The 26728-nt window shown below is 42.8% G+C and overlaps 1 protein-coding gene and 1 pseudogene across 1 annotated transcript; one reads left to right on the top strand and one right to left on the bottom strand.

Moving 5' to 3' along the window:
• Positions 1-664: 664 nt before the first annotated feature.
• Positions 665-24625, bottom strand: tie1 (tyrosine kinase with immunoglobulin-like and EGF-like domains 1). The gene is made up of 24 exons (XM_071925642.2): positions 24358-24625; positions 22622-22918; positions 22243-22353; positions 21800-21955; positions 20950-21081; positions 19455-19595; positions 18783-18911; positions 17956-18101; positions 16933-17077; positions 16420-16578; positions 15467-15607; positions 14065-14373; positions 13142-13432; positions 12556-12749; positions 12201-12347; positions 12016-12079; positions 11662-11772; positions 6815-7005; positions 6446-6559; positions 5914-5984; positions 4294-4334; positions 3108-3204; positions 2821-2920; positions 665-2400 (listed from the first exon to the last, which is right to left on the bottom strand). The coding sequence occupies exons 1-24, from the start codon at positions 24419-24421 to the stop codon at positions 2329-2331; spliced, it is 3423 nt and encodes a 1140-aa protein (XP_071781743.1). The 5' UTR covers positions 24422-24625; the 3' UTR covers positions 665-2328.
• On the top strand, positions 7888-10347 carry LOC139932000 (hibernation-specific plasma protein HP-55-like; annotated as a pseudogene).
• Positions 24626-26728: the final 2103 nt, after the last annotated feature.

Here is a 26728-nt window from a genome sequence, read left to right as displayed (position 1 = left end):
TGGTGCTATTGATTTGAGACTTTTCGGTAGGCACCCTGGGGTTTGACGAGGCTGGTATGACTGTTGCACTTTGGGGAAAGTCTTTAGTTACCCAGAAGCCTCTTCCTCTATGACGGCTTACAGGAGAAAGGGCAGAACAGTTCTCTCTTCTCCAGGTGAAAGTTCAGGGTCATGGACACCAGTGCTATTTAGTTTCCTCAATCATTCACACAGGAGCGCACACACAAGGCAATTGAGTTATCTGGATTTTTGGAGATTAAAGTGGGTGTAATTGCTAATTTTGCAGGTGCAATGGAAACGTAAAATAAGTAATATAATGATTTGCGACAATTTGAGAGTTGCATCTGCAATGTTATCCCATATCAAGTCTCAAGATGCAGGTGAATTAAATGGGATATATGGTAAAGGTTTCAGGGGATAAGAATAAATGTTGTGGTTCAGTGATGACATTTTTCCGGTGTGTGTGTGTGTGTGTGTGTAAGTTGTCAGGAAGCTGGCCCAGTGAGGCCCTGTTTGACGGACAGTCCTGTGCCTGTGGTTGGTTTGTGGAGGAAACCCTGTGACAGATCAACCCAGTGCAGCAGGGGAGAGATCAGTGTTCCTGGACCCCCCCAAGCCCACATTGGCCCCCCGGTAGCCTGGGCTGTGGTTTCGCTCTGTCATTCCCACCATGCTCACCCTTAGGCAGCCCAATAACAACAACAACAATAACACTATAAGCTCATCCCACCTCAGAAGCACCACCGACAACATCAAGATCAAAAACCTGGTCCCAATAAAAAAAATAGCAAAACATTGTACATTTTGTCACTGACTGCAATTTATAAAACAATCAAGAGTTCTTATTACTTCTCAAGTCACATGACCCAAAGTCATGCATGGGAGAATAGTGACATTTAAGCTGTCAATAGGTTTTTACCTCTTGAAATGAATGGGTAATGATGCCAGGGAAGAAATGCAATTCCAGCCAAAGCTTTGGTGGGTATTAGCAAATATTATTTACAAAGCATTAAAAGTTTTTTCGAGGAAATAAAAAACAAAAGACGATTAAAACAGCCCCAGACATCCCAATGTTGAAATAGATGCGTGACTTTGACATGACTACATGACTGTCTCTTTGACTTCACAAACCGATCTCAAATCAGCATTCGAATAAGATACTAATTCATACAGGTGAGTACATTGTACTGTTTTTCTCTCCGACACTGATACGTCAGGTTAAGGCACATACAATACATGACAAACTGTCTGTCTTTCATCATTCTCTACTGCATGTTATCAACAATAAATCTAAAAAAAACATGCTGTGTAGTCTACTGCTATGCCCACATGGACTCAACTGGGACTCAACTGCCTTGTGTGATGAGTCCAGTCACCACGCAAAAGCTTTATTTAAGAAACCAATAACAGAAAACATACTGTACATTCTCATAGAGGGGATATTATACCATACAATGAGATATACAGGTCTCATAATGTCAAAAGTAAACTACAGTGGTAGCTTTTGTAGACTTCCCCCACTCTGTATCTGTCCTACATTAGCACTGCAGCAACAGTGCAGCAAACATGTAAAACATGAGGCAGCTACCATGGCTGCATTTGTATCAATTTATGTAATTTTGAGTACATTCAGATAAGAGGCTTTGATACTTCTATGTGCTCTTTAAAAAGAGAGACAAAATACATACAGTAGTTACATTCACATGGCAGTGATAGGCAATATAGAAAAAGACACAAATGACTTGAATACAGCTGGTTTTAAGTGCTACATTGTATGTATCTTCCGTCCTTTTCGATCTAAACAGTCTGAGAACTCGAGTGTTCGATAATGTGATCCACAATGTGTCCTTCCTTTGCTCTTCTTGAAAAGATTCCTCTCTCCATTTAGGGCAATGCAGAGAAGATAAAGTCCAGCGTTGACGCCCCACAGACCCTACGGTGTTGCAAAAAGTCATGTAGCACCATGCTGTTCGCCACTTCCCCTTGACTCTCAGATTAAAGGGTACAGCATTGTAGCTTTTGTCACAACAAGAGGTACAATGCTGTATCTTTTGTCCTGGGATCGGTCTATAGTGAAGGGGGGCATGCTCCCAAAAGGCTAGTAGCAATCCATCTCTCCATCCAAGTCCCAGCCATCCTTCCAATCCCTCCAATCCCTCCACACAGTGTCCTTTCACAGTCCTCTCTCTATAGCCAGGTGGTTTTGGTAGAGCGCCTGGTCCTCCTGTCTCGACGTGGAGCAGCAGGAGGGTGGCAGTAGCGTGGCGCCCAGCCTTGGGACTTCCTCTTTGGGGTACGTGGCGTGCTAGGGTCTGGGGGGGCTGGTAGTCAGGCCTCCTCTGCTGTGGCGTCTATTCCGGCATAGGTGAAGTTCTCAAAGAGCGCCATGTTCACGTAGGCCTGGAGAGCGAAACGGGAATGGCAGAATGTGATTTCAGAATCAAAACTACATAATTTGCATTAGGAAACCATTTAAACCATCTTGGACTGTGAAGTGCTAGCTAGTGGACAGATAAAATTTCCATCCCTGACGCATGATTTTCCCAAGGCATTTTGTTTTTTTTAGAAAGTTTACAGTGGAGAATGGCAGGAAAGGTGGTGGATAGACGAGATGACATGCAACAAATGCTATGAAATAGATTTAATGACATCATATGTGCCTTTGCCCAGTAAGATATTAATATCCATTAATATGGCAGGATTTTCCAAACAATTCCTATTGGAGCAGGGCACCAGAGCAGCGGCGGTGCTGCAAACATGTCAGAAGTGAGACTTCTACAGTATGATGGCTGCATCTGTATTTTTATGCTGGAGACTTACCTTCCTGGCCTCCTGCATCCTGTTGAGCTGGACAGAGATTTGAGAGAAGGGGGGTCTCTCATAGGGCCGATCCCTCCAGCACTGCCTCATCAGCTCATAGCTGGACAAGGGAGAGATACATAGATAAATATGATAGGTAGGTAGGTAGATAGATATAAAGAACGAAAGAAAGAAAGAAAGAAAGAAACAAACAAATAAACAAACAAACAAACAAACAAGAGGAGGAATTATACTTTATTATTATTAGCTTATAATAATAATTATTATTAGCTATGGTGAATACTTACACTTCGTCATCACAGTTTCTGGGTTGCTCCATCCTGTAGCCTTGGGGCAGTTTTTCATAAAGCTCAGCACAGGTCATCCCACAATACGGAGTGCCACCTTCATACACACACATGCACAGAGAGTTTATTTTACATTCACTTGAGTCAAAGGAAATAAACATAGCCAAGCACAGAATCTAACAGGAAACACAGAGGTGAGGCAGGGAGGGGAAGTTAGGGGGTTGAAAAAAAAGGACAGTGAAGATGGTGGCAACTATAATGATGAAGAGGAGGATGATGATGATGATGATGATGATGATGATGATGATGATGATGATTGTAGGCTAAGCACTGATAAAGTTTAAGTCTAGCTCTGGCTAATGGCAGGTTGCCACAGCCAGTCCCACCACCGGCATCACCATTACATTCATGATCACCCTTAACATCATCATCATCCTTTTCACCTCTACCATCATCAGTTCAACCATAGGTGCTGATGAAACACAAGGCTTGTTATTGTCTTGTATATGCACAGACAGGAGTGCTTACTGGGTAGAGTCAGGTTATCTGATTGGTACATGCCTATAGCAAAAACCAGCAGTGAGATATTAAGGTTCATGTGTTGCATATCCCTCTAATAGAATGAAAACGTGTCTGGGTGCAGCTGTGCCAATAGTATGAAAGTTTCTGGGGCCAATAGTATGAAAGCCGTGATGGAAACTGAGAGGTTTGGCGTGCAAGACATTCTACTGATCTAATAGAAGACGTAATCAATGTTTAAATCTATATTGCTGAGAAGTAGGGTTTTATAACTGAGGCACTTTGGGTGCGCACATCTCTGAGAAAGTGGTTAAAAACTGCTTGTCACATAAGGTATCAGAGCCATCTGAGGATACTGAGGCAATTCAAAAAACAAGTTATCTGAACAAAACAAGTCAAGCTCTGCAAATACAAAAAGGGATTTGCAGACCTACTGAGGATCCGTGGGCTGCAGCACAACTTTTTACTTAGTTTTGACTTATTAATCCATCAATACAATATATTTTCATCTTTGGTTTTATATCTTCTGAACAATGGAGGTGATTACATTATGCTGTGAGATGCTCCCAAAACTGAAGTGTTGTATATCAGTTGTTTACCAAGTAAAATAGTGCTCCTGCATGGAGAAACTGAACTTTTACTGGCCTGCCAGCAAATGCTTACTTACCTAAGCTTACAATCTCCCAGAGAAGAACGCCAAAAGACCACCTGAGAGAAAAGATAGATGAGACAGAAATGTGAGGATAGAAGGAAAGACAAAGAGCGATGAGGGGAAGAAAATGAATAAGGGTTCATCTGAAACTGAATGAAAATATTAGCATTTGAAAATGATGACATGACTCCGATGACTCATGTAGCACCATCAACAAAAGTGAGAACTACGCAAAGGAAGCAGCATCATCTCCCAGCTGCTAATATATACGGTATGACATTAAACATATTCTTGTTAATCTTCACATTTTCAGTGAATTAGTGTGAACTCTTTATCACTACTGTTGCATGTAAACCTTGTACCTCCAGTTTTAGTTCATGTTTTTACAGTAATTGAATCGGTTTACAGTATCTTGTATGGCATGGGAAAACGTCATGTAGAACCCATTCAAAACTCATATAATTAAAAAAATGCATGGGTATCAATCTGAAAACAAGCATTTTGATTTTAATGACAACAAAGCTGATTTTTCAGAAGATACATCAAAGTGGATACAGAAAGAGGAACCTCTCAATTTCTCAACAGCTTGAAGTCAACAACCACATTTCTGCTAACTGATTAGCCATCAAATTCATGCGAACTCCACTGTGGTTTCAGATACAATGGAACAGTGATGCCACATCCAGCATCAGTATCACATGATCCAGCACCCAGTACTGGGTCATGTGTGGTGGCAATTGTCGCTTGCTCCATCTGTCTGTCTGTCTGTCTGTCTGTCTCTCTCGCTTTTTCTGTTCCCTCATCTCTCAGCTCTTTGTAGGACATAAACAAAAACTAACGGTCTCTTGACCTTGTTTGTCTCCCCTCCTCTGTTCACTGTTCAGCCTCTTGCACTCTGTCTCACACCTTAGCTCTCTCTCTCTCTCTCTCTCTCTCTCTCTCTCTCTCTCTCTCAACAATGTTTACAACTCTCTCGGGCAACAGAGCCAGCCTTCACCCTTCTTCCGTTAGCTGTCCTTCGGTCTTCTAGCGTGTTCTCTGCTGTGTATAAATAGGTTCTGGAGGTGACAGAGCAACGTCTCAGTCTGTCTGCTAAGTTGTACCCTGGGTTTCCTGGTTGTGCTTATCAGTTTCACAGCACATTGTTATCGCTCCACCACTGACAGAGGGACGGAGGGGGCGTGGGGTCATGATTTGTTGTTTTCTGTGGGCAGGCGTTTTGTGTTTTGTGTTATCAAAACCTTACTGGAGGTTGAAATAGAATATAAAATAATACTGAAAAAAAGGTTCCTGTAAAGCTACGGAGGAAATGAGAGGGACGAATCATGATTATTAAGAGTTGGATACTGGAATACAACAACTGTATACAGCATGACCCGATGTATCCCACTTTGCAAAGTCAGTTATCCTGTCATGTCACTCAAAATGCCCCAAACTGATAGCTCCTCTTGCAGCTTGGGACTGCAAGGGACTGTGACTGGAGTTTCAAATAAACAAGTAATGCTTTAGAGCCTGTGTGACAAACAGTAAGAGCTCGCTCTACCCAGGAAAACTACACTTGCACTTCTTCTTTTCCTCATAGAATGAAGTCAGGATGTGCGTCAGTTGGATAGATGAACCAGCGCTGATACTCACACGTCACTCTTGGTCGTATACACGCTGTAGTTCAGGGACTCGATGGCCATCCAGCGCACAGGCAGCCTCCCCTGCAAGTCAAACAGCAGCACAGTCATGTTAAACCTTCTGTTTGATGTATATCTAGGTGGCAACTACACCAAGTCACATTGTCCATACATGTATTTTACTTGGCAAAAAAACCTGATGCTGAATATTGATTCTTAAGTCTGGATCGTAAAATCGCTGTGGTGTCATGAGGTGAAGATGGAGATCAGATAACAAGTCTATGGCCCATTGAAATGTATAGAGTAGTGCACTGGGGTGGCACCAAATTAATGTGTTCATAGCAGTGTGGAATTGTGAGACTTTGTGTGCTGTTACACTGTAGTTGACAATCGGTTTGCACATCACTGCCCTCTACAGGCACATAGGGCAGAAAATCATTGTTGCACTGCTCTCTAACACAAACCTTGTCTCTCTGTAGGCTGAAACCGAAGCAAAATCTGCATATTCTGAAAACAGTGCAACTATGCGTGACTCCACCACTCACCATGGTCTTCTTAACATAAACCTCCTCTCCGCGGGACAGGCCGAAGTCTGCTATCTTTGCCACAAGGTTGTCCCCTACAAGAACATTCCTGGCTGCCAAATCCCTGTGGATGAACTGGTGAGGAGAGGAGGGGAGGAGAGGAGAGAGAGAAGAATATTGGACCTCATGCTTCACCCAAATAGATCACTTTTAATTATTACATTATTTGTCGGTTACTACATCATCAGCTGCTACAGGGCAACTTTGTAAAACGCCTGTTATGAAAGACTGAAGAACAGATGTAAGAAAATGCACATCATCACAACCACCCACACATACAAATACCCAAGCACCCACCCACACACACACTCGCGCTCTCTCTCTTCCTACCTGTTTGTCGCTGAGGTAGTGCATCCCGGTTGCCACGTCCACAGAGAACTGCAGCAGCTGCTGAGAGGTGAGGGTGGAGGCAGTGCCGTGCTCCTTGGCAAAGGCCGGGTCCGTCTCCAACACTCGACTCTTCCTCAGAAAGTCTAGAAGGTTACCATAGGGAGCGTATTCTATGGCTATGTACAGGTAGCCTGGAAAACACACAGAGGTGAGAGGGAGAAAGTGGTTAGAGTTAAGCAGAAAGGGGACGATTACAGTTAGCCTATATGTGGGAGAGAGCGATAAAGGAGAGACATTACTTAACGGCTATGAAGAGTTGAACATGGGAAGAGGAGAGAGAGGATCTAGTTGACCCTATAACTGTATAACTAGGAACTGAATGGAGAATTTTAAACAAATGATATAGGTGTTTCATATTGTTTTGTCTATTTACTAAACCTAAAAAAAGAGAAAAACATTGGGTTAGTTAGGAATGTGACTTATGTAAGTGGAAAATAGCTAAGCTGCCTTGTCCACCTGCACTGAAAGCCAGAGAGAAAGACAAAAGGATGATGAATGCTATCTATCTATCTATCTATCTATCTATCTATCTATCTATCTATCTATCTATCTATCTATCGATCTATCTGCCTACCTACCTACCTACCTAGCTACCTACCTCTATAGCAGGCATTGGCTGCCTCTCTTTGGCATCTCCCCTTTAAGATCTCAGCTGTGATGCCATGGTTTGAGCTTGTAGTCTACACATTAATCAGTATATTGAATCAACTTGGATGCCATATCAAATAAATGGAGGAGATACCAAATAAATATGCCAGTTCAATCCCTCTGATTATTCCAAAAAGTGGGACACTTCCCCCTCTTTTTCATCTGTGGTTTGGTAGCTTTGGGAAAGTGAGTAATGTGTTTGAAATCACTGTGAAGTCTCACTGTCGTCAACATCATGTCCGTTCACATGTCACAGGTCAGGACCACTGCTAACCTGAATTCAAGCCTCGTACCTACAGCTAACAAACTTTTCGCCTTCCATCTGTACATGCAGTTAGCAGCTCAGCTGGACTCCCACAGCAAGAATGTTTTTTTTTCCTCCCCAAAAAGTGTGTGTGGCCTTGGCTGCCCTGTCTGCAGCGGCCCGGGGAGAGACCCAGCAGCAGCTGGTCAGGGGCTCGGGCTCCAACGGTCCTGTCCTGACACAGACAGAGGTAGACCGGGCCTTTCATGAAATCCTCACAGAGCTCAAGCAGATGGCTGAGGGAGATCTGAGTGCAGGAACTGTTTTGTTTGTAGACGACAGCTTCCAGCCAAAGCCCAAGTTCCTACAGGTCATGAAGCATTTGTGCTTGTTGGAAGGGTTTGCTGTGGACTTCAGCGAGACCGGGGGGAGTGTCAACACCATCGAAAAGTATGCGGAGGGGAAGATAGGCAAACTGCTAAAAAAAAAACGGATATTAATGTTCCTAATGTTCCTAACGCTACAATGTTCCTTGTCAGCTACATATACTACAAAGGCAAGAGTCTGAGGTTATATTAAATGGGACTTGGTGTGTAGGCTATACGCTTTCTCCACAACAATTTCAAAAACTGGATCAAAAATGTTGTAGATCTCAGATAAGGAGCCTGCCAGCTGAGGCTCTTTCCCTCAAACCAGACATATTATCAGATATGAACTTCATTATATGGACTGTTATGCATTTCACACTTCTTGCACTGAGAAGAGGATATTTCATGAAAATTAGCTTTTAGATTGGCTTGTAGGCACAATGCATGCATCACCATGGCCTTGTATCTTTGGATCAGGGGTTCATCACCTGTTTCAGTCTCATTCAAACTGAATGACTTGTCTTTTGCATTGGGACCAACTTAATGAAAACATATTTACACTTTTACCATACAGTATCAGGACCTACCAGAAAGTACTAGTTGTACTATTTGGGTTAGAGGACACTATTTTTTTTACTTATCCATGATTTTGCCTTTCTATCAATTTCTGTTGTTAATCCTTGAGTGCATTTAAAGGTATTTTAAGACAATGTAAAACATACTTTTACCATTTCTTTTGAAATTCACAAATATCTTCTAGGTTCAAGGCTCTGTGATGAACATGCAGAAGACATGCAGCGCCTACTATGACCAGGAGATTTCTGCCTCATTCTTCCTCCTGCCTTTCAACAGTTCCTTCTCTACGTTGCCAGATAATGGGCTGACTGTGCTGGAGGAGGTCATATGCCAGAAATGTATTACCAAGTGGCCCAAACACATGAGGCCCAAATTTGGGGAGGTCCAGACCTATTGCTAGCCAGAGTCAGGGCATTGGTGTTTTTAATGGCAGCAGATTTAGCTTCACAATCCTTTTCCATAGCTGGTGCTAAGTGGCCTGGACGACACTCAACTCAATGTCAATAACAAACTCCCTCTGGACTCTGAACTCCCTCTTATTCATATTTACATGTCTAGCATACCTAGGTGAGATAATCAGTTTGTTCCGGATCTCTATCAATGGGGCAATAAGTAAGATAATATATATCCATGGGTTGGATAGGGTTGTTGATACCAATGACAAAACGATTACTTCACCAGGTGCTGAGATTTCTGGCTTTCAAAACTCACTTTCAGGCTTGTACTGGAAGAAACTCCCCGTCCAATGGAAATTCAATGCACTGCAATTCCTACTTGTCACCAGTAGAGGGTGATAAAGGTCACAGATTACTTAGTGCCCATAGGGCCTCTTCCAACTACTACCTTTCTATAAGTATGTTGTGGTTGGTTTGTGAGGAACAGTTTGCGTTACCTGGCACTGCCAATCAGTGACTTAGATGAGACACAGGAGAATAATTATTTTCTTCGTTTAAAAAAAAACCCAAAAAAAACTCGACAGACCAATTTCAGTTTGACAAATCCTACAAAACAATCATTGATTGCAAGTCTGGATGTCGCCTTATTTCTTATTTAGACCATACAATGTGTTTTTTCCCAGGTTCTCCATGAAGACCTCCTATTCCCTGAAGGATGTGTTAAGTAGAGAGGAAATGGCAGATGTGTTTGGTGCTGAAGCAGATTTTAGTGGCATTTCAGAGGCAGAGACTGGCTGTCTCAAAGGTAAAGCTTGAGAAGGTTCTCAGGAAGTACACATGCCAATTACCCATGAAGGAATTATTCCTTCCTTCAAGCTTTCCTTCCTTCTTTCTTTTCTCACTTCCTTCCCATGCCTGCTTCCCTTCCTCTCTACTTTTTTACCATCTTCGTTCCTTCCTTCATTCATGCCTCTTTACTTCCTTCCTTCCTTCACTCCCTCCCTCCTGCTTTCCCTCCATCTCACTTCTGCCTATCTGTTTGCAGGTTGTGCACCAAGCGAGTCTAGACGAAAATGAGGCTGGAGCGAATACATCTGGTTTAAGAGCTGCACTCCTTAAGAGCTGCCAGTCGCCGTCTTGAGGTTCAGTCCCTTTATGGTTTTTATCACAGATCCCGCCACAGAGACCAACCTCTTCATGGGCAAGACTGTCAACCCAAAATATGGGCCCGATAGTGAGTAAACGGCACTACTTTTCCCCAGTAGTCATTCAGCAGTGGGGGCCACCGCATTAAAAAGGGAGAGGGAAATTTGAGGGACAAATGAAATGGGACAGCTGTGCACGATAAAACCAGCTAAAATAACTTGGTTGTAAGGAGGCATGTTAACAAACCGCTACATCATTAAAGACAATGAAGCTAAGGAACGAAGTCACGGTTGCCAGTTTCAATGTCAAAATTGTCAGGATTTAATGTTGCCAGAGAAAAAAATCTGCAAACTAGGTGAATGAAAAACCTTAGGTAACTCACGTTATTCTTGGATAATAATGTCTGTTTTGAAAAGCAAGAATCCCTATGAATAGCAGTCTGGAGTAGAGGTCAGATGAATTAATTAAATGTTCAGATAAAGAGAGGTACATGATAGGAAAGTATTTAATAAAGAAAATATGTTTTCACTGTATTTTTTAATCAAATTATGCTATTTATAAGGATTAGGTTCTGCTTTTATAGTCGAGGAGGTGGTATATATTTATTCTGTATTCTTATCATTGAATCAAGAGGTAAACCTGAGTTAAACAGATGCAAACACAGGAGTGAAGGCCTGCACAGTCAAGTGCTACTTGGAAATGAGACCAGAGGGGAGACACAGTGAATTAGTCATGTTTATTTCTCAAGGCGGATTTGGTTTTGTAATCTCCCCACTAATGCACTTTCCATGCTAAACTTCCTCTCTCATATGTTATCAATCCTAGATCAAACACAGGCAATTCAATTATTCTGTGTGAAAGCCATCGGATGTGGCTGGGAAACTGATACTTCATGCTAGGAGTTGGGACCAAGGAAACTTTATGCAAATAGATATATACATGGTGCAGCAGTTTGCTTGTGTGGCACATGGACAAACCAAACAAACGTGATCGTGCAAAATGCTCCTGGCAGACAAAGGATGTTTAGGTTGGAGACGTTCTGGTGCTGTCCAGGTGCAGATGACAGAAGATCAGATGGAAGTATCTGCTTGGATCTGGACTGGTGAGAATTTAACCTCTTCCTGTACACCACTACACATTAGGGTCTCTAGTTAGCAGAGTCAGGATATAGCCAGTGTCCTGCAGAGGCCTCTTATCTTCAAAATGGCTTCTTTTCCTACTGGAGCCATGTCATACTAACTTTTTCAAACTCAGTAAGTGTCCACAAAATGGCAAATGTTTTGCACCTCACAGCCCATAGATTTTGTCCCACTTGGAAATCCCTATCCCTGCCAAAGACAATACTGTCCATCTAAGTCGTAATAAAAGCATGAAGATATCCGTAAGAGCCACTAGGTGTCGCTCACTCACCTCTGTTCTCACAGGCTCCTATGAGGTTGATAATGTTGGGATGCTGGCCTAGTTTACACAGCACCTCCAGCTCCCCTGCAAAGTCTCGGTGGTCATTCTCTGAGGCAAACTCTGCAGGAAGATCGGCACACACAGCATAGTTAAGTAAAGTGCAAGCAAAGCAGCTCCAGCTTACTTCTTTGAAATGAAATTTTCACATTCGTGAGATAGTGCACTGGGTGGGATTTTATTTGCTCGATTTTATGTGCCTGCCCCATCAGTCTGTGTGTGTGTGTCTGTGTGTATGTGCGTACATGTATCTCTATATACTTATGTTTGTGTCTGTGCTTGCGTGAATATATGTGCAAGAGTTACCTTTCAGCATCTTGATGGCGGCGCTCATCTTGCTGCCGTCCTTCTTGATCATGGCTTTGATGACCTGGTTTTGAAACTAACGTTAGCCCAAATGTCTAACCCATTGCATAAATGACAACTGCTTGATGGTGACCATAGGATAAAGGTAAAAAAAACATCTAAAATGAATGCAAAAGCCTGAAAACCTGGCCAAAGTTGCCTTCTCCAATGACATCTTCGAACTTAATGTCCTCCCACTCCAGGATTGGATAGGTGAGGGGCTCTGGGGTTGGTTTGGGCCTCCGTGTCAAGGTCAGAGTGCCTGAGTTAAACTGCAGGATGGTCTCCTCACCCTGGGGATAGAAAACAGTCTTAAGTTCATAAATACAACTATATTTAAGATGTCTCAAGTAGGATTTTCTCTAAAGACACTTTAGCCTTGTGAAATGAGTTGTGGTATCGACCATCATTCCATAGACCCCCGTGAGCTTTCCTAAATTCTTAAGAAATTAACCTCAACAACCGCTGTTAGGGGAAACACTGGTGTGTACAACATCTTACCGATCCGGACTGGTAGGTGAACGTGCGTCGCCGGTTGAGCAGCGTCTTGCGAATGAAGAAGAGGGCCAGCAGCGCCAGCAGGATAGTCACACAGGTGACGGTCACAGAGCCCACCACTGCCACCAACAGCTGGTAACCCTCCCCGGCAGGCCTCCCACCCACACCCTGGGTGGTCGGGGTGAAGCTCTGGAGGCCTTGTTTGGCAGAGAGAAGAGGGACGGGGGTAGAGGAGGGAGGAAGGGGAGCAGGGTGGGAGATGATGAGAAAAAGTGGACAGGGAGATGGAGATGATTTTTAGAGAGTGGAGATAAATAAGCTGTTCGATGTGGATGAATAATTATCCTGAGGAAATCCCCTTCCCTGTGTGGGTGGTCATGTTGAAGGCCAGCTGGAACAAACCTAATATTATCTTGTTGTATGGTAGAGATTTTCCATTCAGAGATATTTTTATCCCGAAAGGAACTTTAAGACATAAAGTCCAAGAAACCATTACTATATTTAGATCTGTGGAGATGGAAATTCAATTTTTTTAGGTTTAGAAGATCCTGCCGTACTAATGCAGGATAGAAGATAGATTCCTACTCACCATCCCCTTGCGTCATTGCCTGAACAAACTGGCTCCACTCTCCCGGGACTTTGGAGAATGCCCTCACACGGAACTGGTAGAGCGTACTGCCATTGAGCGCCGTCACATCCTTGGTGGTCTTGTTCCCATCGTCCGTGTCCACCCAAGGGTGGGGGCTGCCATGGCCAACTGACTGGTACTCTATGACATATTTAACGATGCCTCCGTTGGGGTCCTCAGGGGGCTGCCACCTCACCTGAACGGCTGACACGGACAGAGGCATGGCCTTGACGTCGCGTGGGGATGATGGGCCTGAGGGACAGAGAGGTATCACAGTTAGGGTGATCAACAACGATTCTTTAACGCAGTATTCTTAAACGAAAGTGCTGTTCCAATCAAAGTTCCATCTTAAGGTGCTAAGGGAAAGCCCTTGGTTGACAGCGACCATTGCAATACTATTGAATGGATCTGCTTCTGTCCTGTTGGTCCCCATTGATTGAAAACTAGACTAAAATGGTTTATCTTCAAGTTTCACACCAGTTCCACACACCTTAATATCAATTTCTAACTTCTTGCCTTATTCACACACAGTTTGTGGGCAGGGAGAGAGTCAACAAGCAACCATCATCCACCAATCATACTCTTTGCCTGACTGTTTAAAGCCAATCAAAGTAGTAGTTATTGCCATGCCTTTCCCTATACATTTAACCTGTGATATACTTTATCAGCAATAAAACCTGACATATGTGAACCTGTAATATGTATTGTGTTGACAAGTTACACTAAATGTGTTGCCACAAACCATAGTCACAAATGCTGCAACATTTTTAAGAGTATAGCCAATTTAAGGAGCTCCAGGTGGCACCCTGTGTGTTTCTAGCCAACTGGAGGAGCTTTCCCTGTAACCCTGCCTATTTCAAACCAATATGAGAGGCTCTAGTTACCCTGGCTGTTGATGCGGAAGTGGTAGGGCTTGGAGGCCGGCCCCTGGCTGCCACAGTTGATGAGGCGCACCACCGCAGTGTAGTCTCGCTGGTACTCCAGGTTGTGGAACTTGGTAGAAAGCACATTGAGCAGGGTGGTCTCCTCCCATAGTTTCTCACTGGAGGGCGAAGGCCCGAAGAGCTGCACTAAAAAGCCGCTGGCTGCACCTGCACTAGTGCCCATACCGTTGCTGCCAGGCAATCGCCAGCGTACAGTGGCATTTCGACCTTCCAACGAGCTGATGTCAATCTCAGGCCGAACTGTGGGCTCTGCAGCGACAGAGAACACTCAGTCAGGATGAGCTGAGGGACTTACAGCTACTTCTTCATTTCTCCTCACTGAGTTGGTCACAGGTCCTTTAACTATTATGTTTTGATGAGTTTGACCTATTTGAGTGGTACATAGTTTATATTCTTTTATGCAGAATTGCCTTTGTGTCATTTGTTGCTTAGAATACAACTTCTCAATCAGTCTCTTGTCCATGGTCTGAATCTGTTCTCTGATCCTTCTCAAAGGCATAAGAGCCAATAACATCAAAAGAGACTCTATTACAAGTAGTATGTGCAGGAGGCCAATGTTCCCTTGCAAAAATAACATTTGAAGAATTACAAAAGAAAAAGGTCCTCCTTGCTGACACAACTCTTTCAGTATGTTTCTCTGGTAACAAAGCTTTGATCATTTGTAAAGTCTCAGAAAATGACTTCACCTTGACAAGACACATTCTCTTACTCACATCTTGGCATAGACTCAAACTCACCAAGCTCATGTTTAGCCACACTCCAAACCCTGTCACTTTCCGCTTCAATTACTCTTCTCCCTCCTGTACTCACACACTCACAAACTCTCTCTCCCTCTGCACCACAACCAGCATGGAATAAAACCCCTGACTCTTGTGCCTGGTTATAGGATATTCCTAGCCTTGACTGGTTTCATGATTCCTAGCTGACTTACATGGCAAAGGCAAGTTGGCTAGACTTTAGGTTGATATTTTTGCCTTGATTCTGTGGCATCTTCATTGTATTTCAGTCAGGCAACAACCACAGATAACTAAGTCCCCTGGCTTCCTCTCTATATTTGCCCCAGGCTTGGGTTGTCAGGTCAGGTAAATTCCTACATTCCAATTGGCCCATTAAGACCTGGGAAAAGCACTACTCAGGAAAGATGATGAGAAATTATCCCCAAGCTACTCTAGACAGCAGATAATTGTGTTCTATTATGTGATTCAACACACTGACATTTGTGTTCCCAGTGCGAAGAGCTGCTCCCATGGCAAGATTTCCATATAAATATACCCATGCAGGGTATGTGGGCTATCCCTTCTATACAACCCAGATTGGTATGATCTCCCTCTATGGTTCTTACCAGGACAGTCGGTCTCCATGATGGCCTCTGGCCCCGGGGCCCCCTCTCCTCCTTCCCCGGGCCGGCTCAGTTGGACACGGACATGGTAGCGTGTCGATGGCTTCAGGTTCATCAGCGTGATGGGCTCTCTGTCACTGTAGACTGGCAGACAAAGGAGGGAGGGGTTAGGATGGATTAGATTAGCTTTATGGTCCACAGAAGGAAATTTGGATAACTTTTTGCAGAAGGCACACATCTATAACAGTATTATAAAGACATATATATATATATATAAAAAAAAAATGAATGTGGTTGGTTACACATAATATTGTTCGTAAGACCCTATGTCATTAAGCAGACTTGAACAGGCCATGAGGAGGGCCTTTGAACGTGGGAGGTGACAGAGATATAGTGCTTCCACAAAGAGAAGCTTTTTGCTTACATGACCTGCAGAGTACTCTAAATGAAATATGGTTGGGATGTTTCCTTTAAATAAATTTCATCCATTTTGTCCATCTGTGCCAGCTTTTCCATTGAGGCTCCTGTGAGTCTTGGAAGTTCTGAAATTTGAGGCCTGAGTATCTGTTTTATAATGAATTTGAGCTATAAATGGACTGACTTGACTTGGCTTGGATGCAAATATGGAAATGTAGCTAATGGCCTTTGTTGGTATTTAGGGGTCACTTCCGATTGGCCAATTGCTGTAATGTTTGTTTTTTGTTACTGTGCCAATAGAAATCAAAGTTAATGTTCTGAGAATGTTGATATGCCTTTTGTACTTCATGAAGAGACAGAACATGGTATAAGAGCTTCTAATGGCTTATACACCTTTTATTATCAATCATCTCTGTATGCCTCAAGAATACTTAGAGACTTACATAAAGTTACTTTGTGCAGGTCAGCGGAACGATGTGTGTATGTGTGTGTACTGGACAACTGGACAACTGTAACTGACTGTGTCTTCACTTGCTCACCTATGATGGAGGACCACGAGTCTCCGTTCTCCATGGGCTTGTAGAGGAGCTTGGTGGAAATAATGGGGCCGTCTCCTCGGTAGGAGTCCACTGGCATTACCACCAGCTGCTTGCTCCTCTTCTCCAGCAGCTTGGGGGGAGTGGTGGGCACCGGGGGCTCTGAGCAGGCACAGGGAAACATCCACTTACATTGGAGTCGCCCCACTTTTTATACACGCTTTGCTGCACTGCTGCATAGTTGTTCCACCCCCCAAGAAGGAGTTTTTTGGAGGCCTTTTGGAAAACTAATGCAGGACAGATGCAAGGGTGGAGGCAGATTTCTACAATGGCTACTTCTATACTGATAGATTGCCTCACTGAGATTCTTCAAATCTATTTTCCTAATTTCCTTTCCTGTGGTCACAAAATGAATCTCTTCTCCTCTATGTATAGTATATCAAAAGTTATTTGTGTCATGAACAAGGAATAACATCTTTATTTTGTTCATAGCTACACACACATGCACATTCTGACCTTTGACGGTGAGGTTGAACTTGCGGGAGTCCTGGCCTCCGTTGGTAGAGACCCTGCACTCCCAGAGGCCTCCATGTTCAGCGTTCAGGCGAGGGATCTCAAACTGGGCCGTACTCTTATTCGAGTCCATGGTAGTGCGAGAGGCCTGAGAGGAACACACATAATACACCTGTTGTACTCTATAGAAGGCACCAAAGGTCAGCCAATAGCAGATGGCAATTGCAATAGCACACTTTTAACCATTAGATGGCTGCAAACCCACAAAAGTGGTCCAGGGGTTAGTTACTCTTTAAGAACCAGTTATTGTGCCTGTCTTCAGCCCAGACCAGTAACAGATTAGACATCACTGCCTTCACTCTGAGAGATTTCTTTGTTCCTGGTGGAAATTCCGTTCTTTATCAGATTTTTTTCTAACATTGAGGAAACCGGACAGAAAGAACAACACAGAAATTGAGCTTCTCACTTAGAGGCAAACTATGGTAACTGCTGCATTGTAGTGTGATAGTCTTATCTGGTCAGCCCATTGTGTTGCTGACTTCCTCAAAGCTTAACTCAACCTTGTCATCATCAGCCTAGCCTTAAAGGCACAGTGCTTTTCAACATTACTCGGAATTTGGATCCCCATTAGCTGACGTCTCAGTGACCGCTAGTCTTCCTGAGGTCCACAAACTAACTATCTAGTTCATTTTATTTAACCAAGCAGGCTAATTAGTTGACATTTTAGGCATTTAGCCGACAATCTTATCCAGAGTGACTTACAATGAGTGAGTAGATAGGGATTCAATGTCTTCCTCTAGGACACTTTGACACGACAGATGGCCGTTTGACGGAAACAACACTGGCTGTTGGGGAAGTGAACCTGGGACTTTCTAACCACTAGGCCACCCTGCTGCGCCAATTAAGAACAACTCCCTGTCCCAGTACCTTGGACATAGTTCTATCCAGCTTGATTCTCTGATTCATTTTTATTTAGACTTAATTTATCCAGGCAGGTCAGTTAAGAGCAACTTCTTGTCCTCCTACCTTGAGCACAGTGCTGTCCAGCTTGCGCAGCTCGATGCTGGTGTGGCTGGGTAGGGGGTTGCCCGTGGCTGAACACAAGATCCTGGGCTTGGAGTTCAGATTCCACTCCAAACTACTACCCATGTCCAGGATCTGGGGAGCCCGGTCTGAACAGGGAGAGATGCATGGGACAGAAGATAAGAAAAGAGGAGGTGGAGGAGGAAAGAGGAAAATTATGTTGGTGGCAGCAGGGAGAATGATGCAAGTTGTTTTTGCAACAGCATGTTTCAAAACTGTGTTATGTCCCAGCAAACATTCTGAAGTTGAATAGATGTTGGCGGCCTGCACCCATGTTGAACATCTGTGTAACTATACCACCAAAATGAAAGTTGAGACAATGTCTGTGGTGTCCATAGCTGCTACCTGCATCATTTTACAAAATCAGGACAGAAATACTTTTCTAATATCAATTCAAATCAGCTTCCAAAGTTGTTTTAACAAGCCATAATATCACACTGTGAGAATGTTGTGTTTGTTTCTGATGAGATTAAACTTGAACAACAACAACAACAACAACTGTCACCATCCATCAAATGCTTGCTGGGCTGTCTTGTAGTCAGGTGAGAATCATACAAAACTTGGCAGTGTTTGTATTGGCGGTTGTAGGGAGCTAATGATGGAGATAATGGTGAGGAGGAGGATGTGATCAAAATGTGTGATGTGGCAATGATCACAGTAAAGAGGAAGTGGAGCTAGAGGACAAGATGAAGAAAAAGCTAGATGATGAGAATGATGATGAGGAGGAGGCAGAGGAAAAGGAAGGATGATATGTTTGGGACGATGTCTACCTGACTTTTCACAGTTCTGTCCCCTCCATCCCGTGGGACACTGGCATCCACTGAAGCGGTTGCAAACTCCTCCATTCTTGCACTTACAACTCAGCCTGCAGTCTGGGCCATACGTGTCATTATGGCAGGCTGACGACGGAAAACAGATTAATATACAGTGTAACACAAGGTGAACGATGCATATATTGCAAAAATATCCATCTGCACAAGTGATTTTGTCTGAAATTCAATTTTCCTTAAAACAAGTGCTAAATTCTGCCAGTGGGTTGGGATAATTCCACTTGTTTCAAAAAGTTTCTAGAACACTTGCACTGGAAATTTGCAATTATTATTAGATTTTGATACTCAATATTAGGCTACATGACTTGTTGAGATGGATATCTTTTGCAATGTAGTCAAACAGTTAACTGACACAAGAATTGCATCCTCATACTTAATCATGACAAAGCATCATCAACACGAAATGATGCAAATGGTAACTGAAAAATCTCAGAAATGGACAAAGGTGTAAAAAACGTATTATCTCTCTCTCTCTCTCTCTCTCTCTCTATATATATATATATATATATATATATATATATATATCACAAATAAAACATAGCTTGGATTTTAATGCATTTCCCACAGAGACAGATAAGTAAGTGAGATGTATAAAAGCCATAAAGGCCTCACCCGTCTCACAGCGACTCCCGAACCAGCCGCTGGCACAGGAGCAGCCGTAAGGGTCTGGTAGGCAGAAGCGAAGCCCCTTACAGTTCAGCTCTAAGCTACAGGACTCCTGGCAGTTTCGGCCAAACATTCCATCTCTGCAGGCTGTGAACCATCAGAGCGAGAGGGATTTAGAGATGTGGTCATTTAAATCATTCCAGTGTTGCCTCAACCTGCCTTGCAAAACACCACAGAGGTCAGTCTGCCAATGAATTCATCTGCGCCACAGTCTACCACATTGATTTCAACTGCATGGTTACATTTGACTGAATTGGCTGCATAAAGCTTGGGCAATTATATATGATGTCTATATCAAACAGGCATGTGGGCAGCTATAGGAAGACAGGGAGGCAGTTATCAGTGACAATGTCCTAGAGAACCAGTACCTTCAATGCGTACAGATCCTGTACGCATTGAAGTCCTGTAAGATCTGACCCAACCTCCAAGATGACACCAAGAATTTACATAGACTTACAATGTAGACACAGGCATTAGCCAATAGTGTAGGTGTAACGGTAATCTAATGTCTTCCATTTAAATGTAGTGCACATGTAGTATTCACCCTCGTCTTAGAGTGTAAATGACGCCTGGCCACACCTAGGCCTATAGTTGCCTATATATCGCAACTTTGACAGTTATCTCCTTAGAAATGTCTGACAGCTGCCTGCCTTGAAAAATAGCCTAACCCCAGGCTCAATAACAGAATTGCCAAATACACTTGAGAATGGTTCACTGAGTTTGCCAAGAAGAAAAAGTTTCCGATGTCTGAACCAAGGCTCTGGACATTTTTGCATCACCTTTTGACCGGACCCCACGTAAAGCGCTGTCCATGGTGCTGGCTCGTGTTAGCAGGTGTTGACATGCATTAGTCAGACATTTCTAAAGAGATATACGTATGTGTAGAGTGCCTTTGCTAAGGTGTTAGAGTTACCAGTTGAATGTACATTGAAAAAGATCTTCCGTACTCTTAGATCTATGCAATTTACTTTGCTAAGGTCCTTATGAATGTTCTGATGAAACTTGGATTAATACATGTAAATTACATGAATATAAATGTGTTGAAGTGTGGAATGTGTTTTTCACTAAGGAGATCAAAGTGATGGTATCCTTTAACACCTACACACACACACACACACACAGACAGACACACACAAACATTTTGTAATTTAATTTAGGGTGGAACAACAGTACAGCAGTACAGCAAGCAATCTAAAAATGATTAACTTGAAATTGATTAATTTGAAATTAACTGGGTGTTGTAATTATGACAAATGAACAGTAGACAGACCGACAGAGACAGACAAACTGGCTGGGCATACAAAGACACACACACACACACCCACACACACACACACACACACACACACACACACACACACATAAACACACATATGTACAGTATAAACACCCACAAAGACAAAACAGTGAGACAGTCAGTGTCTGTCTCACACACACGAACCTGTCTCACAGCGCGTGCCCATGAACCCTGGAGGGCAGATACAGTCTCCATCTGCATCATGACACACACCCCCGTTGAGACACTCTGGACAGTCCTTGTCACAGTAAGGACCCCACTTCTTACTGGGACAGTCTGCAAAAAAACAGGAATTTCTCTTACAATATTACAAGTAGGAATTTCACACGTTACCTGGTATATCCTCATAAGATATGTGTATCTTTAAAACACCTATGTACAGTACTGTATGTCGCCAAGAGGAGTAGAGCACAGAGGCAGCAAGGAGTGGCGCTCCTGGATATGGTAGAGATTATGTGTTTTTCTTAAGGGTTTTAACTCTCACTATTGTGGGGATCAAACTTCACTTTTTTCTCTTTTTTCTCACTTTTTTTTCACTCAATAATAAAATACCCTACTTTTTACTGGACATTTTGGGAGAACACAGAAACAGTGTACAACCCCTTCAAATTCATATTGTATCTACACTGAATGTATAAAATATTAGGGACATCTTGCTTCATCACAATCCACATCTCAGTTGTTTCAAAGATTAAAACTAACTCGTCTGCTTCTCCTCCTTTGTGATTGGTGCAGATTTAATAAGGGAATCAATAAGGGATAATAATAAATAATGGATCATTTCGCCTGGATTCACCTCATCAGTGTACTTCATGAAAACAGTAAGCCTCCCTAATATCTTGCACATTCAGTCTATATTTGGAGGGGTTTTTACATTACATAGTATGCTGTCCCACTGTGCATGTGTGCATGTGTGACTGTGCATGTCTCTGAGTGTGTGCACGACTGTATGCATGTGTTTCTAAGTGTGTGTGTATGCCATGATCCAACAAACCTCGGACAATGAGCCTCATCCAGGCGCCCTGGAGGGGGCTGTCCCCCACATAGCTGGCACTGTAGATGCCTTGGTTGGCATAAGCTGCGTTCTCCACAGTCAGCACAGCAGTACTGTTGGTCACATCGTTCCAGTGAGTCATGTAATAGTAGTTTCCTACACACAGGGCACATAACACAAGTCAGTACCATAAAATGTTAATGAAATAGTTTCCAAAAGAGAGCCCAAGGTGCTCTTAGAGTCTTTTTTGCTGTGAGATTTTCTCAGCTTCAGCTTCAGCAATGCCTCCAGTCTACACAAAGGGCACCAGCAGTTTTATTTCAGCCTTTTTTCAGCTCTCAGTGTATGTTTACTGTGCGGTCCACTCGTTTTTTGCTGCCAATCCATGTTGCCTTACCTCCCCTTCACTCCACTTGAGCTCTATACATGCAAAGTTGGCTCACCGTTATACTTCCAAGTCACATCTCTCTTTTGGGTGCTGAGGAGCTGCATGCTGAGGTGAACTGTCTCTCCTTTGTTAGCAGTCAGTGTCAGGTGGGTCGGGACAAACTTTGCTGTGAGGAACACAGATAGTAAACACATTAATGCCTAGAGATGATACACCGTCCACTGGAATACAGAGGAAAACTGTAGATCACAACTGTAAACTTTCAATCCTACTTTCAATCCAACCCCAGAAGAACCTGTTAACTTCTCCATCTAAAACAGCATTTTCTGTGTAAAAACGTCTAGTCATGTTAGGCGTACACACATTAATCAGGTTATAGGTTAGGCACAGCATCATAACAAGTGGAGGAAATTCTTCACAGTCTCTGAACGTACCTCTGCCAAAGTTGTTGATCATGGTGACCTTGTCGAGCGGGGCGACTTCCTGAGTGGTTTCGCAGTAGAAGATGCCGATGTTGTCCAGGTCGCGGAAGTCTTTGGCCACCACCTCCTTGTTCCTGGGCCTGTGCACCTTGAAGTTGGGTTTCCTGGGGAATATGAGGATCTTGTTGTCTCTCATGATGTCCAGGTCGATCTGGGCGGCGTTGCGCTCACCGGTGATACAAGAGATGGAGAAGTAATTGGCGTGGGTCACCTCCGCTGTGGAGATCATGGTCAGGTCCATCACAGCGTCTGTAGGACATGGCATTGTGTTTGAAACAGTTGGGCATTCTCTTACATAAGGCAGCATTGTAATGATCATAAGTTGCTTGACTTCTTATTCACAGCACAGACTATTACATGGGTTTATAAACCTTTTGAGCCCAAGACCCAAGAATTGAGTGAATCCAGTCTCATGAAGGCTCATGAAAAGATACAAGTATTCTTCTTATTTGGAAAAAGAAATGGACCAATAACTGCGTACTACTTTGATAACTGTAGACAGTTTCACTTTTTGAACTGGAGGGCTGAATGGTTCTTTCACAAATATGGTCAAGTCAGTTGCAAATGAGTCATAATTCACACAGGAACAGAAAACATATTTTTAATGCTACACGGCCCAGATCTGATATTTTCAATGCAGGCCAAAGACTGCAGGCTAAACATTTACTGCAATACTCGATAATGGTGATAAATATAGTTTTATGAACAAGCTGTTAAGTGGTTTTGAGATCATGGCCACATCTGCCTCAGCATCTGTGTGATGTGTCATTGTACTGAAATGGTGGTCGCTCTTCACACAGTAAACTTTTCGTCTATTATCTTTTTTAGATTAGTGGTGATTCTAGTGCAGGTTTCTGTGTAAAAACTGTTCTTATTCTGATACTTTAATATGACACTAATCCATCACATCTCTATGTGCCTGAACTTGGCTCACACAGCAGCTCAGGACACATGTTGTAGACCCAATAATATCAGAAAAACCTTCAGTGGATTGACTGATACAGTATGACATCAACACCTCCTCATATACCTGACTGCAGTTTACACAAAAAAATCCACACATACACAAAATATACACAATAATGGCAAAAAATGGTTCATATCCCACAATGTCTGTCTCTACTGCAACAAGTTTTTAACCTCATAGAAAAGTACCTATAAAATAAAGACTCTTTGACTCAACACTGTATATAGGGACATCCCAATCTCCAGTGAACACGTGACATCTTCCAGCACTTTGCGTCTTGCTGATTGACTGATACAGTAAGACATTAGCAACTTTCCTTGCACATGACTTCAGTTCACACACAAAAGCCAACAGGAATTAAATTATTGCAACATAAGTGCCAAACCCAATAATGGCAGAGTTTGTCCAGCATTCCTGCTCCCTGGCATCTGAGCCCCAGATCCACAGAACAATGGCAGGAAACAGGGATGAGCTCCTGTTTTCCCTAAGGGTTCACACATAGCACTATACAGTCTTGAGTTCTTTATGACTTTAGGTAAAAGTAATCAGAAAAAAACCCAATAAAAGAGAAGTCAAATCATGGATACTTATGTGTGGAAAGGACACTTTCTCAAACAATATACTTAAGTCACTTTTATGAAAGTAAAGGACCATTACAACACTTTTGCTCTTCTTAGGTCCTTTATCCAATCAAAATAACTTTAAAATAAGTTCCACTTACCTGATAAATCAATGAAGCACAATACACACACCCACAAAATCCCCATTATAGTTGTAATCCTCATTAGGAAATAACTGTCTTCAATTGCCAGTCCAGCTGTTCATTTACAGGGAGAGAGATATTCTACATCCAAAACGGTGACGCTGCGTCACGACGAGCGGTGCGCGTTTTTACGCATAACTTGGCGAGTCACCCAGTGCTCCGGTCCAGGTGGAAAACGTCTCCGGGAACGTCTGTAATGATCCTGTAATGATCCCGTATAGTTTTCAAGACGGTGTCACGGTCCCTCACACTAAGCGCAGAGTTGGAGTTGCGATAAAGCCCAGCTCTCTCTGGGTGGGAAAGGAAGGAAGAGCGTCACCAGACAGCGGAGACTGCTGGCGCTCCAAACCTCCCCGATCCACGGATGTATTTATGAGTTTAAACTTTGTCACTTTTTGTTCCAATGAAACTCTACACGCACTGATGTTTTTTCCAGACCAATGACCTCTCTTAATTACCGCACTTGCCCCATAAATAAATGTTACTATTCCTATAATATTCATGGGATCTTACAGTGTCTGTGGTATTCAATAGTGAGATTATAGTGTCCTCATGGTGCTTTATGTATATATTCTCCTGTGGTATCACTCTAATGTTTCTATAGGATAGTAAATGGAGTTTATACTGCAGTTTTGCTATGTTCTTTGTTTAGTATCCAAAGTTTTATTATAGGATTATTTCAGGGCCATATTGCTCACTTTGTTTTCCTCAAACAGATAAAGTAGCACCAGGATTTTTGCCCATGTCAAACAATTAAAAACATACAAAACATGATAATTTACCCAATAAAACTGCATTCAATCAAAATATATCTACCCATGCTTTATATGCAGATAACAGTGTATTCAATCAAATCTAGCCATGCTTTACATGTGTGTTTGTGTGGCCTAGGCCTACTGTACATGCACCAAGTGGCCTCCAAAGCTGACACCGCATTTTATTGCTGCCCTTGGCCCCTGCTTTTCTCTGTTGAGATAGTACACCAAATGCAGCAACAGCTGGTATCATGTTTTGCCAAATGCAACAGCTTTGTTCTTTCACTTCAATGAGTTGGTTACAATCCCTGCAGCTTTTATGGTCAGTTGACCCCCTCTCTCACTGTTATAGTCAGTCAGCCTCAGGAAATGATGAACAATATGCTTGTTGTGTCTATTCTGTCATTTCAGCCCTAATCTTTTGAAAGTGCTGCACCGTCTCACTTTGAAACGCTCATTTAGAACAAAACTGCACACCCCTCTTCTCATTTTCTCTGCACAAACTGGTGGGCTTTGCCATGACTGATTTGATGTTTTCTTTACGTTTCCTTGCAGCCTCAGACAATTGACTTGAAGTTGACTCAACTTCTTATTGTTTGAGATTTCCTGTTTTCGATTTCAGGAGCTCACAAGGTTTTCTTTAGGCTACAAGGAGTATTCTATTGGACATTTGATTCCTGACAAGAATAAAATAAAATTCTTTGCAAAGTTGTTGATATATTGATGTTCAATCTCAATAGGTGAATACATGTATGTCATATCCTGCCCTGTGCAATATCAAATAGTGCATGAGTCACAAATTGAAAACCATAATCAGTGGGAGGAGGTGTCCTGGTGGCTCAGTAAGCTAAGGTAAAAAAGAACAAAAGAAAATCATCATGGTCATCCAGGTCGGAACTGTTATGTCTTCAGATCACAGTGTTTCCATTTTGATCCAGTGCAAACAAAGGGCCTTGGCGCCCGTGGCTGGCTCAGGTCTGTATGGTCTGGTCCCTTTGACCTGTTACTGGAACCTGAGCAGATCAGAACCCAGTAAAGAGCAGATCTCCATTAGAGGACTTTCTTCTTTCCTCTGCACATGCTTCACAAACACCCAGCGATGGAAATGGACTCATCCAGAGAACAATGACACATACTGAATCTGAACTGTCAAGAGCAATGCAATGAGCAGACTACTAATGCTAACCACACAGAACAGCAGCATTAGAATCTTAATTACTGCAATTCTTGTGCTTTGCATATTTGAAACAGAATCCATATTATAAAAAGTCAAAGAGGCTGCAGCACATAGCTATATCCCCATGGGTTGCAGTATAACAAAACATAACAAACCCTACTGACAGACTAGTTGAAGCATCACTGTTCTAATGGAGGCATTTTCTGGTAATTCCTGCAGACTTAAAGGATTTTGCATCACAAACTCCGTGAGCAAAGTTGATGGAAGCAGATGAGGAGAAGAGCAAGGGAAGAAGTGCAAAAAGGGAAAAGACAAAATAGTGCTTGCTGCAGAAACAACTTGGTGGAGCCTCTTGGATAGGAAGCCAAAAGGGAAAAGACCAAACGCTGGGTCAACA

This window comes from Centroberyx gerrardi, chromosome 9 (assembly GCF_048128805.1).
Source record: "Centroberyx gerrardi isolate f3 chromosome 9, fCenGer3.hap1.cur.20231027, whole genome shotgun sequence".
Lineage (NCBI taxonomy): Eukaryota > Metazoa > Chordata > Actinopteri > Beryciformes > Berycidae > Centroberyx > Centroberyx gerrardi.
Note: the sequence above shows the minus strand (reverse complement) of the source record. Positions and strands in the feature narration are given on the sequence as shown.

Coding starts and splice junctions, on each gene's coding strand:
- tie1 (XM_071925642.2), bottom strand. CDS start 24,421: ATGAGGATTACAACTATAATGGGGATTTTGTGGGTGTGTGTATTGTGC. Junction 18,912..19,454: donor CGGGAGTCGCTGTGAGACGG/GTGAGGCCTTTA, acceptor TTCCGTCGTCAG/CCTGCCATAATGACACGTAT. Junction 16,579..16,932: donor GTTCAACCTCACCGTCAAAG/GTCAGAATGTGC, acceptor GTGCCTGCTCAG/AGCCCCCGGTGCCCACCACT.